Source organism: Pan paniscus, chromosome 6 (genome assembly GCF_029289425.2).
Source record: "Pan paniscus chromosome 6, NHGRI_mPanPan1-v2.0_pri, whole genome shotgun sequence".
Lineage (NCBI taxonomy): Eukaryota > Metazoa > Chordata > Mammalia > Primates > Hominidae > Pan > Pan paniscus.
The window spans coordinates 164735956-164749781 of record NC_073255.2 but is presented as its reverse complement, the minus strand read 5'-3'; the positions used below and the strand labels follow the sequence as shown (position 1 = coordinate 164749781).

General features: G+C 40.5%; 1 protein-coding gene across 1 annotated transcript in view; it reads right to left on the bottom strand.

Moving 5' to 3' along the window:
- SND1 (staphylococcal nuclease and tudor domain containing 1) overlaps positions 1–13826 on the bottom strand; it is a 436722-nt gene that overhangs the window by 197901 nt on the left and 224995 nt on the right. The window contains exon 13 of the mRNA XM_003806046.5: positions 2491–2601. Within this exon, the coding sequence (XP_003806094.1) occupies positions 2491–2601 (111 nt within the window). The remainder of the gene's footprint in view (positions 1–2490; positions 2602–13826) is intronic.

Here is a 13826-nt window from a genome sequence, read left to right as displayed (position 1 = left end):
CTTCAAGTTACCATCAGATTGGGCTGAATATGCCCAGCATGGACCCACCCCCCAAATCCCATGGATAGTTTAGTAATTGTTCCATTTCCTACTGGAGCTGGATGATCAAACAGTACCAAGACTAATAATCCAATTAAAATAATAGGCAAAATATTTGAATAGACATTTCTCAAAAGAAGACATAAAAAGGGCAAATGGGCATGTGAAAAGGTGCTCAACATCACTGATCATCAGAGAAATGCATATCAAAACTACAATGAGGTATCATCTCACCCCAGTTAAAATGGCTTATATCCAAAAGACAGGCAATAAATTCTGGCGAGGATGTGGAGGAAAGGGAGCCCTCGTACACTGCTGGTGGGAATATAAATTAGTACAACCACTACGGGGAAAAGTTTGGAGGATCTTCAAGAAACTAAAAATAGAGCTACCATATGATCCAGCAATCACACTGCTGGGTATATACCGCCTAAAAAAGGGAAATTAGTATATCGAAGAGATATCTGTACTCCCATGTTTGCTACAGCCCCGTTCACAACAGCCAAAACTTGGAAGTAACCTAAGTGTCCATCAACAGATGAACGGATAAAGAAACTGTGGTACTTATACACAATGGAGTACTATTCAGCCATTAAAAAAGAATGAGATCCTGTCATTTGCAACAACATGGATGGAACTGGAGGTCATAATGCCAAGTGAAATAAGCCAGGCACAGAGAGAAAAAACACTGCATGTTCTGACTTATATGTGGGATCTAAAAATCAAAACAATTGAACTCATGGAAACACAGAGTAGAGAGGTTACCAAAGGCTGGGAGGGGTAGTGAGAAGGTGGAGGAGAGGTAGGGATGGATAATGGGTACAAAAAAAAAAAAATAGCTTGAAAGAATCAATAAGACCTAGTATTTGATTGCACAGCAGGGTCACTATAGTCAATAATAATTTAATTGTACATTTCAAAATAACTAAAAGAGTGTAACTGGATTGTTTGTAACATGAAGGATAAATACTTGAGAGGACAGATACCCCATTTTACATAATGTGATTATTACGCATTGCATGCCTGTATCAAAACATCTTATGTAACCCATAAATACATACATCTGTTATATACTCACAAAAAGTAAAATTAAAAAAATTAAAAAAACAAAACAAAACAGAACCAAGATCATGAGAAATCATGATCACATTTCTCATCATGAGTTCTTTGGGACTGTCTTGCTTACTGATAATATAGGTAGGGAGAGAAGAAAGTAAGGAGGTTTATGAGAAAACACCAATCACGAACTACATATTTTAAATGACCATTAATGAGCCTTAAACAACCAAAGATGTGAGTATTTTCACTGGATTCTTTGTACTTAAGAATGAGGTCCTCAACAGGGTCTATTGGGAAAAGCCCACAAGAAAGAATCCAAAAGCCACAGCAGCCTGACAGACTGATTTCTCGGCTGACATTCTGTGTGACATTCTACAGATGCTCTATCCATCAGGATGTGACACGGTGTTAGAGGTAAATGTCACATATCAGGGCAATGTTATGGGCCAAAGAGCAAGAGAAGTGATCTCAATGACAAAATCTGAAGCCGAGATTAGATAACATGTGCCCAGAATCATTCCTCCTCTAACTATAGAAAATAACCTGACAATTACCAAACTCCTAGAACTAAATGGGTCCTAGAGGCTATGGAAAAACTGCTGAGTGAGGCAGGCCTCTGAAATCACGTTTAAACAATGGATATATTTTGGTTGAGTCCAAGCAGTCTGCTGAGCTATCCAAGTCAGTTCAGCAATAAGTAGTTCAGTTCTTGCTCTGTTTCCCAGGAAGTCTGGGAATCACTCAACTACCACACTACCCAGTGACAAAAGACTCCCTGAGTAAGAGCCTTGAGGGATGACAATGGCCAGAAATACTGCTGAGCAGCATGCATGTCCTTGGGGCAACCAGCCACAGGGATGAAGGACAAAAGTAAAATGTCGCAGGGCTTCTCAAATGGTCTCCTGCCAGCTGTCAGAAGTGTTTGAAACTAAAACTCATTTCCTAATAAATGTTTTCTTTCCTTTGTACATGACAAAAGGTCTAGAGGTGGTAAATGGGAGGGGCTAGGAGTAGAGGCCTTTGGAGGTAAGAAACAGAGGCAAATATACTACAGACATAAGCACGGCTTCACAGTTAGTCCCGGAATGATGATAAACATATCTCCTACAGAGCACTCATTCATGCTTTCTTTTATACAGCTACAAAGGGAGATCATATCTAATATACACCTATTTTACATATTTTTTAAAATGGAAGACCAAGTGCACTTAAACAAAATTAGACAGCAAGTTCAAAGTGTGTCCTTCTTTTCATGGGGAAAATCTGGAATAATAATACATGCTTTCTCAGCATATTATTTTCCAACACATTCTGCTCAGGTATAGGCACAAAACTGGGAAAGAAAAAAGTGAGGGTGTGGGTCCCCATGTGTTTAGTAATGTTTGGTCTTACCTGGCCTCTGCAGCAAGCAGTTCATCGTAGTGTGATGATCTCTGGTCATCATCCTGCCGGTATCTGATCACTGTGGCTAGACCTTTGCTGACAAGAGCCTCAGCAATGTTTCTGCAACAGAAAAGATAGGTCAGTGAGCACTAGAAGTGCATATGGGGCTCAGTCAACAGAAATAATAACAGTTAGCACCTGGAGGTCTTAACGCATTCTGGCAGAGAGAGAAGCCAAGGTTTCAAGACCTATGAGTTGCTAAGCTAGAAATCCAAATAAAAGGTTAAATAACAAAGTTCCCTAGCTCAGCATTTTTCTGGTTAGTACAGTCAGATGCTATATCAATCCATATATTAAAAACTAGCAAAAAAAAAAAAATCTGTAAAAAGCCCACATTGCACCAGGCTATTTACAGAATGTTATAAACAAGCCACTGCCCTCAAGAAAAGTCTGCTATAAAATATTAGGCACATAGAGAAAAAAATGGAACATATAAAAGCATGACCTAAATTTCTCAAAATCTTTCTAGCCGACAGAACAACCAGAAAATGTCTTCTTTTAGTTTGGCAACGTTAGAAACATTGGTTTTACATAACGAAGTGTTTCTCTTATAAGAACTCCTGAGAGTAGATCTTCTACCCAAAGTGGGCTTGGAAAAGATAAGACTATGAATGAAGAGAGAAGAGGCAGGCAGGAGGGAGGCATTCTAGTAGAAAGGAAATTCTTTGTGCTGTGGCTCATGCCTATGATCCCAACACTTTGGGAGGCCCGGGTGCTGGGATCACTTGAGCCCAGGAGTTTGTGAGCAGCCTGGACAACACAATGAGACCCCCATCTCCATAATAAAAATTTAAAAATTAGCCGAGTGTGGTGGTGCATGCCTGTAGTTCCAGCTACTTGGAATGCTGAGGGAGGAGGATCAGGAGTTTGAGGTTGCTGTGAGCTGTGATCACACCACTACACTGCAGCATGGGTAAAAGAATGAGGCCCTATCTCAAAAAAGAAAAAAGCAAATCAAGATGGGGAACAAAGAAAGTAAACAGTATAAAATCTGAGATGACCAGTTTTGGAGCAATACTCCATGGGAGCTACAAAAAATCTCAGGTTAGACTCTAATGCAAAGTAATTCTCAAATGCAACAAATCTTTTTTTTTTTTTTTTGCCAGAATAAGAAAATTGCTCACACTTGGGAATGAGAGATGCCACTCTATGTGGCCTGCATCTACTAGCTAGAGAAGGATGAATGGGAAATGATATGCAGACACTTAATGATACATATTTGAATGGTTCCTCCCCAACCTGGAAAGGGAACTTTGTTATGAACAATCAAACTGCAAAAACAAATTTTCAAAAATTAAGTATAATTAACTGTAGCAAATACTGGAAAACAAGAAGCATGATATTATTGAGGGAGAATGGTGGTTATGTCTTTCTTTGTGTCTGTCATAATTACACCAAAGGCCCTACTCAAACCATCTGGTTTGCTGCCCTTTAGGGAGAGGCTATGGTAAGCAATAGGCTACCGTGCCATATGCTATGACTGAGCATTGTTTGAAAATGTGGTTAACTCCTAACACACCAGTGGTTCTTAGAAAGTCATACTGTGGGGATGCTGGGAGCTGAACCAACCAGTATCTGTGCATGTTTACGCAATTTAAGGGCTCTATTCGTCAAAACCCAGGAGAACATGCTTTTTTTTTTAAAGAAGAAAAAATAAATGTGTTGGTAGAGCCAGGAGGAAAAGATGCAGTGGCTGATTATCTTCTCATTATATGCCCCTCGGATGTCTGTTTATCTACTGCCAGCACGGTATTAATATCTCCAAACCGCCACGGAATTAGCACTTCTCAAAATCCACTCCCACAAAGAGGCTGCTTTGCTGGCCACCCTGTCTCCTGAGTCACCACATAAGCGTGCTGGCAAATGCTGTCATTATCACAGAGTTGTGTTTGGCAGCATGGAGAAGGCAACAGCCTCAAATCAGCAGATGTAGATGTTGATACATGGTGAGGATTTAAACGAAGGTTGTCACTAAGGGGCCCTAGCAGGGAACAAGAGAGGCTCCACCCATCAAAGAGCTAGTAAGAAGGCTGGGGAGTGGCATGGGGGACAACTCCACTTTTGATAGTTTGAGATGTCCTGGCTGTTTTAAATGCCAAGAAAACAAAGAAATATTTGTTACTGCATTTTGAATTACTGAGCATTGACATTTTACAGTAAATACATGGGGTTTGGAGGAGAAAGTGGGAATGGCAGAGCAGGCAAGGAAAAATTCACACAAACAAGCTTTGATATATAAAGAAAAACAACACAAATGTTTAATGATCCACCCCAGTTAATGCTGCTCAAATCAATACACAGAATTACTGAGTACCTGCCTGGCCAGGAAAAACCAAGGGCACTTTCTCTACTCTTCCTTGTCCCTGCCCTCTTTATCCTATCAGCAAATGTCTACAAACCAGTTAAGACGTGCCATATGGAGTTCCTGAGGCCTTAGATTCCCAAATCACTCCACACCCTGCCCACTAACTTTCTTCTCTCTTTCCTTTAAAGCTCAGCATCTAAGCCATGTTCTCTTAGCTTCTTATCCCCTAATTATAGATTTCTCCTGGAGGAACAGTTGTGATGCTGGTGCTTAGCGGTAACGAGTAAAAATACATGAAATGATAACAACCATCACTATTGGGCATTCACTACGTGCGATGCATATGAGAATCACATGTGTTCTCTTCTTGGTGGGTTCCCCATGTGATACACCATCACAATATATGGCAATTATTCATTCATTGTTTATCTTCCTTGGTGAGTGATAAACACTGTGAGGGCAGGGGCCATGCTTTTCTTGCTCTATATCCCAGTTCCAAGCACAGTATTTTGCACAAAGTATAGGGTAGTCTGGCTTGGGGTGTCAGAGCCCCATAGGAAGGTAAGGATGATCATACCTGATACTCATACAAGGTATCAGAGTTCAAGCTGGGTGCAAACATCCACATGGAAGGTGGCTCCATAGCCAGGCATTAAAGACTGAGTGTCCACTTGGGAGGGGTGACATCAGTGTTACAAGATTGGTTACACTAAGGAATATCAATCCTACCAGTGAAAGTACTAAGGATAAGCCAGGTTTCTCACTGTCAGAGTAGGTATATACAAATATGGAAAGGAAGAAAACTAGAATGAACCCTGTAGCAGTGGATTGGAATTTTAGGTATTTGTGTGAACTCATGGTATGTTGGTTCAGGTTCCATAAGAGGCACGTGCCAAGAAGGATTAGATGTGCAAGAGATTAATTGGAGAAAACTCATCTCAAGGAAGGTGGGAAGGGAACCCCAGGAGGCCTGGGAAGAGCCAACAGACTGCAGTGCAGGTCAAACCCCTGTGCAGAATGGAGGGAATGAAGGAAGGTTAGATAGGGAACATCTGAGCTATGGGCCTGTTCCAAAGAGTTTCGTCAAAGCTTGATAAGAAGTCAAAATTGTCCGTCAGAGGAACCCTATGTCCCTCAGCAATAGGCCTGCCTTAGTATCTCTGTTGCGCTCCGCTATTGGCTGGGAGCAGCTGGTGGGCAGCATAGCCTTGGCTGAAGTAGCAGTGATTGATTTCAAAGCACAGCAGCTGGGCTGTCAGTCTATTATGTTTCCTGCAGTTGGAGATCCAGGAGGCACATTTTCATGACTGCCACACACGGTTTTCAATAGATATAGATAGATTTAGAAATAAACATATAAAAATAAATATAGATGGAAATGTGGGCTCCTTAGATAAATGGCTAATTTCAGATCTGGGGAAGACAGTACAAGATAAGCCTGGAACATGTAGTACCAGAAAACAAGGAAGTGCTCAAAAAAAGATAGGAGACATGTCCAAAGGACACAGAAGTCCTGGCTCCTACTGGCCAAATTGGGAACAATTTGAGTGTCAAAGAACAGTAGTAGTGGATTATAACTGTTTGAATAAAATGAGATTCCATGAATTCATTCTAATATAAACAAATAAATAACTTGAGAGTTTAATGAGAGGTGAAAACTATGTAGTTCAAAGTGTCTCCTCACAAAATATCTATTAATTAGAAAGAGTAAAATAGTACCTTTACAGTGGAGAAGCCTGGTAGACATGACTCAAATCAAATGATCAAGACTACCATCATCAATAAATGATGAATCAGTGCTTAACTTTATGGTCATGAAGAAACATCAGACAAGCCAAAATAACTGACCTGTACTCTTCAGAAGTGTCAAGGCCATGATGGTCAAAGAAAGACTGAAGAACTATTCCAGACTAGAGTGACATGACCTCTAACTGCAACACCTGATTCTGAACTAGATCGTTTTCTTGAAGTATTCCATTAGAACAGTTGGCAAAATTTGAGTAGGTTTGTGGATTAGATGATAGCAATGTGTTAATATCCAAGTTCTAATTTTTTTGAGTATGCAGGAAAATGTCCTGCCTCATAGAAAATGCATGATAAATTATCTGAGGAGAGGTACAATAGATCGGCCAGTTGCTCTTAAATAGTTGAAAGGTATGCTCTTTGTACAGTTATGTGCAACTTTTCTATAAGCTTAAGTGGTTTCAAAATTAACACAAACACGCATTGTGAAGTAAACTGGACAGTTTTAGACAAATTATCAATTGTCAATATATTGTTACTTCCAATATTGTTAGAGGTAGGGAAGGCAGGCAAAAATATGATCAAACAATTAAGGCCTACTACAATTGAATTTTACCCCCTAGGATTCCTGTTCTCTTGTATGGGTATGGAACATATTTTCTCCATGTTGGCATAATATTGGACCCCACGGTTTCACTACTATCTTATAGTGGCTAAGTTTGAGCTTATATTACAACCTGCTTGCATGGAAATTAACTAGAGGGGAAGATGTCAACTGCTCGTCTATCTTTTGGGCAAGACTGCCTGTGAGACCCATGTCACCTGTGTTTGTTTATATCAGGAACCACCTGATCATGCCTAATGGAAACTGTTGACTTTTAATAGAACCCTAAACATCTCTTTTAGTTTGGAGAAGCATTTCAGTCCTAGCACTAATTCTCTTTTTGTTTCTAGCTGACATGGAGAGTGATGGCTTACTGTTAGACTTCCAAGGTTGTTAGGTCCCTTTTTATATGCCGATTGTGAATTATCCATTCAGGCCAGACATGTGTAATTGGAGTAGAATTACTGATACACTCAAGAAAGCAGAATTTATAAATTTGTCTAAAGCAGCATAATGTCATGGCACACAATTTAATGTTCTCTTTTCTTACTGGGCAACTGATCAACTCAGTAGTGTCAGGTTCTGAGCCATCTGTAGCCAGGGGAAAATTTCCTGACCTTTCATTAGCAGCCAAAAGAAATGAATGAGACAGTCAAGTACATGGATCTAGGCTAATTCCACTTTCTCTCCCTCCCTTTCATTCTCTTTTTAAATTGAAGTCCCAGATAATTGAGAGGAGGAAGACAAAAGCTGGGAAAGCATGCAGAAAGTTATCGTTCTTGATTACATGCTGGGAAAACTTGGCTAGGAAAATAATGTTCCAGTGCTCTATTTCCAAAATAATTAAATTCCTCTCCTCTCCTCTCCCCTCTCTTCCCCTCCCCTCCCCTCCCCTCCTCTCTCCTCTCCTCTTTTCTCCTCCGTCCCTCCCTCCCTCCCTTCCTGCCTGCCTTCCTTCCCCTCCTATGCAGCTCTGACACCCCAAGCCAGACTACCCCTCTGAGCACATATGCCTTTGATCTGCCTTAATTGCTTTTCCTTTTTTTTAACATATATAAAAGGGACAGGGTCATGCCCTGTCACCCAGGCTACAGTGCAGTGGTATGATCATAGTAACTACAGCCTCAAACTCCTGGGCTTAAGGGATCCTCCTACCCCAGCCTCCTGGGTAGCTAGGACTACAGGCACATGCCACCATGCTTGGCTCATTTTTAAATTTTTACTGTAGAGACAGGGGCTTGCTATATTGCCCAGGATGGTTGTGAACTCCTGGGCCCAAGTGATCCTCTCACCTTGGCCTCCCAAAGTGCTGAGATTACAGGCATGAGCCACTGCGTCCAGCCTCTGCCCCAACTGCTTTAAGAATGAATTGTTTTGGCTGTTGTGGTGGCTCACGCCTATAATTCTAACACTTTGGGAGGGCGAGGCAGGAGGATCTCTTGAGTCCAGGAGATCAAGGCTACAGTGAGCCATGGTCACACCACTGCACTCCAGACTGGGTGACAGAGTGTCACATCACTGCACTCCAGACTCGGTGACAGAGTGAGACTGTCTCAAAAACAAAAAAAATTGTTTCCATTTGACACCAAACACCAACCACCGCTAACTTTCCATAGAGTCAAACCATGAAGGGGCAGAGCGAGCTTTTCAATGAGAGAACCAGACTGTGTGTTATGCATTTGCCTGTCCAGTTATATTTACAGCCAAAGGTAATGCATATTTCAACAGGGACAATAAAGATAAAACTTTCCCCATATACATATATACTCTTTCTCACTCATTCATGCATTCTGTGACTTTGAATATTTGGTGCCCATAAGTAGAGCTAACTTAAAAGGAATATACTGCTTGATAAAAAAGAACCTGGGTTAAATGAATAAAAATATTATAGGGGCTGAGGGTAAACTTCCCCTTTGCCCTCTGGAGGTTCCCTAAAAATCAGTTGACAAAAGGCAGATTAACAAAAGAAAGAGCATATAAAATTTAATTTTAATGTGCATAGCATGGAGGGAATCATAGAATGATTATCCAATAACCTAGAGTGGAACAGAAGCTTATGTACCCCTTTTCATAGGGGAGGGGTGAGATGGGGAATGTGGTAATTCTTTGAGGAGCAGTAAATCTTCAGGGAGAATAAATGGACCCAGAGAGTGGGAGGCAGACATTACTGGAAGGTGACAAGTGAAGCTGCACAGAAACAAAGGTTGTCTTATTAAGCCAATAGTCTCCCAGGTTAATCCCTCAGAGCTGCCCTCAGAACTATAGATGAAAAGTCTGAGCATGGTGATGGTGCCCACTCTCTATTATACTCCAGTGGTACATCTTTCCTGATTATCTGGTGAGATCTCTAGAAAGGGAATTTAAGACAATTGCATTTCTGTTGGAAAGAAGCTATCTTAGTCAAATAGGAAATTCCAGAAAGAGTCCCTCCCTGCGCTGTGGGAGACGGTGGGTAGCTGGGTGAGGTAGACAAAATTAAGAGACCTCTGGGCATGTAAAAATGTCACCCTGTGGGGTATCACGTTCTGGGCCTCAACAGTATCAAGAGAGTGGGCACAGGAAATAACACCATTATACACACACACACACACACACACCCCTGCATTCTCCAGCTGAAAAGGATGCAGATAACTCAGTGGCTCTGTTTCTTAGATCTTTATCTAGCTCTTTGAACTTAACATTTTTCACCTACAAACTATCTACATTTTATCAGTCTCTGAGGCATCCATGGAGATCAGAAAAGCTGAATATTTTCCTTAAGGTAAACACATGTGGGCACATATTCAGAATAAAGTAAACCTAAGAGAGCCTGCAGTATATTTTAGTCATGGGCAAAGGAAAGAAATGAAATATAATTAATAGGGTAGTATATCCATAATACAGTAGTCCCTCCTTATCCGCAAGAAATATATGCTCCAAGACCCCCAGTAAATGCCTGAAATTGCACATAGTACTGAACTCTGTATTTTTTCCTATACATACATACCTATAATAAAGTTTAACCTATAATTTAGCACAGTAAGAGATTAACAACAATAACTACTAATAAAACAGAACAATTATAACAATATGCAAGCATCCATAGCCAGTGGATCTAATTACTGAGATGGCTACTAAGAGACTAAGATGCAGGTAGTGTATACAATCTGGATACAGTGGAGAAAGCGATGATTCATAGCCTACGCTGGAAGGTGAGATATCTCTTCACCGAATGGGGCTCCTCAGAAAGGCACACAATTTAAAATTTATGCGTTGTTTATTTCTAGGATTTTCCATTTAATATTTTCAGACTGTGGTTGATCATGGGCAACTAAAATTGCAGGTCAAGGGGAACTACTACTTCACTGATAGTAGAGGCATATATCTCATGCAGATGCCTGCATGCATGCACACACATATATTTATTACATATTCTTTATGGTAACTTCAAAGCCCTGTGATAAAATCTTATAAACTAAGCACAAAAGGCACCTTATGGCTGTTTACTGTGAGACATCAGGCATGTATCCTAGGCCTCTGTCACCCATGACCCTCAAAAACTCCACTGTCTTAATGCTGGAAAACTGCCTCTACTCCCTTTACACATTGACTATACTTTCCCCACAATTACAGGCATTCTCAAAAGAGCCAGGATGGAGGTCTGAAGGCGACAGAGTTCCGATATTGATTCCTAACATACCACGTGGCTGATCTCACTTATCGTCAGCTATGCAGGGGATGTTTTACCATGGGGCTGATCTAGAAGGAAAGCTACAGGGTGCTGATATCTTTCTTTGCAACTAGGTTAGAAACGAGTAAGGAAGGTCACCACAGGATTCAACAACAGGGTGGAAAGCTCAGAAGACTGAAAAACTATTTTCTTCAGATTATTAGTTCCTTTGCTCATATATATGGAGGATGTGGGCTACCTATCCCAAAAGACAGTTAGCAAGTAGGAAAAATGCTCAATGGTGAACAGGCCCAAAGCAAGGCTCTCTTCAGATCTTCCCTACAAGTTCAGACTAAGACGTCTAACATCCATGTTCTTTCAAGCAGGAACCTGACCATTTCAGACTTGAGACAGATTTGGCTTCTGTAAGCTGACAAAAGAAATCTCTAAAGGGTAAGGGCAAAAATTATAGTTGAGAGAGATCTAGAGACAATGGGCAATGTGCAAATATCTTTTATTAAGTTACTATTTTCCAACCAGGTCTCCAACAAGGAAAAAGTCATAGAAACTAACAGGGAACTTCCAAAAGCTAGTGTGATGGCATCTTCAAGGAGTCACACCACACCCTTCCCACCCAGTGTTTTTTATTCTCCAGTCTTCACTGGTTGAATTCCTGTGAATCTGGATCATCGATATTTTTGTCCCCATTTTTGTTCTTCATATATATCTAGGAGGTACTTCTCACATAACCAAGCTGCATCCGTAGACAGGAGATTCTGTTTTGGAAGCCTCGATAATTGGAAACATTTGAGGTGGCACACATGCTTTATAGATTTACTAAATCTCTCTCCCACCTTCTTCACTATTTTTCACTTCCCCCTTAAACTTATGTAGTTCTAAAAATGACTGAAATTGATTTTTTAAATCCATTTACACTGATTAACAATTTAAAGCCCATTCTCTGTTTAACAAGTCCTGCCACCAAGAAAACCACCAGAGGATCACAACAGTGGCTAGAGACTTTCCCAGAATTCATAATACAGATTGAAAATGGAGAAAAATACAAATGCTTCGACATCCCTAGCCAGGCTTTGGTAACTAGTGTGGAGTGACGGGAAAACCAAGGGTTGTCAAGAGCTGCAGCGCCTTGGGGCAGGGCATCCTTACTCCAGGCTGTGAGAACCAATTGTCTATAACCTTTGACAACCCACCAGCACAGCTGTGGTTATATGGCAACATAAAGGCATGACCCCAAAAAGTCACACTCATGAATGGGCAGGTATGGAACTTAGAGCAAATAAAGCAAAAAGAATATTCTCCTAAATGAATCTCTCTAATAAGTTTTAGTTCATATTTAAGGAGCATTCAGAGTATGTACAGGTCTGTGATCGTAAATACAACTGAGAGTTGAGAGCATTTTCTAGATACTGGAGATACAAAAATCAAGAACTCGTGGGAACAATGACTGTGCATTAATGAATCCTAATCATTCTTCCTCATGGGAGGAGGAAGTGGAAAGAAAAAAATGAAGATTGATATATGGACTTAGTCCTATTTTAAGAACTCAAAAGGATGCATGGTTAGAATGAAACCAAAGGACACCCATAAACAACATTGGTAGAAATGCTGCATGAAAGAAACAAGGGAGGTAGGGAAGGGGAAAGAGAAGGAGGAGGAGAGAGAACAGGGAGAAAAAAGTCATTCCATAAAATGAAAACAAGACTTTTTTGTAGACAAATACACCCTTGAATCCCTACAGCACATACCCATCGAAACTTCATTATTAATAAGCAGCTTACATTTGAGCCCTGACAAACACCTCTCCAGCTTCAGAGGCCACATCTCACTGAGTACCAATAGCTCCCTTCAGTTTGGGAAGAAAAGAAACAAAACCAAAGATACCTGGGGTTTTAAAAGTGGGTGATCGGCTGGACGCGGTAGCTCATGTCTGTAATCCTAGCACTTTGGGAAGCCTAGGTGGGTGGATCCCTTGAGCTCAGGAGTTTGAGACCAGCCTGGGCAACACGGCAAAACCTCACCTCTTATAAATAAATAAATAAGAAGGATGATAGAGAAATGTCACTTCATAATCCCCTAGCCAAAAGAGCTACTGGTCTGCTCTAAGGTATCTCTGAGAAACAGCATACCCATTACCTCATTTCTACTTATTCCCTTCCTACCCAGGAAGGCAGTATTTGGAATTGGTCAGCATCTACCTGAGATCTCAGGAAAGAACAACAAATGGGCAGAGGAAGATAAGACAGAAATATACATGGAAGCAGTAGAATTCAACAACTAACCCACTTTATAAAGCTGGCAAGTAGAGAATACAGTGTTAAAAGTATGGGCCAAAGCAATTTAGCAAAAGAGAAGGAAGAAGGCATAACACCAAACAGTTATATCAAATAGTTATGCTTAGTAAATAGACAATTTTATTCTGCCCCCAGGATTTCTGCAGTACTGTAATCTTGTTGCCACCTCTTATTTGATAGTCTCATTTATTCAGCAATATCATGGTTATGGCTTTATAAGACAAGTAAAACTCGTATTAGACTCCACTATGCCAGCTCCTCTCTGAATACCACTGCATTTCCATGTCAGCAAAATATCTAGGGAAGTTAGGACATGATGAATGTTGGCTGAAGTATGCAGGGCATATTAAACATAAGCGGTAATAAAACAATGTCCATCTTCAAATATCTAATATTTTCCCTGATCTTCAATCATCACAATGAGAGAAGAAAAACAAGAAAAAGAAACCTGTTCAATAGAAAGAAACTGCATAGACTTGTCTGAATCTCTCTAAATGACAGAACATGCGGTAATGTCCCCAAAGTGACACTCCTGCTATACAACAAACATGCTTCTTTCCCAGAAGGAAACAAATAGATACTTCAAAAACATTAAGATTAGACCAATCAAATACTGGATCAAGCTTGAAGAAAGTAAACTACATGCACTTCCAATCCAACTAAACTGGTCCA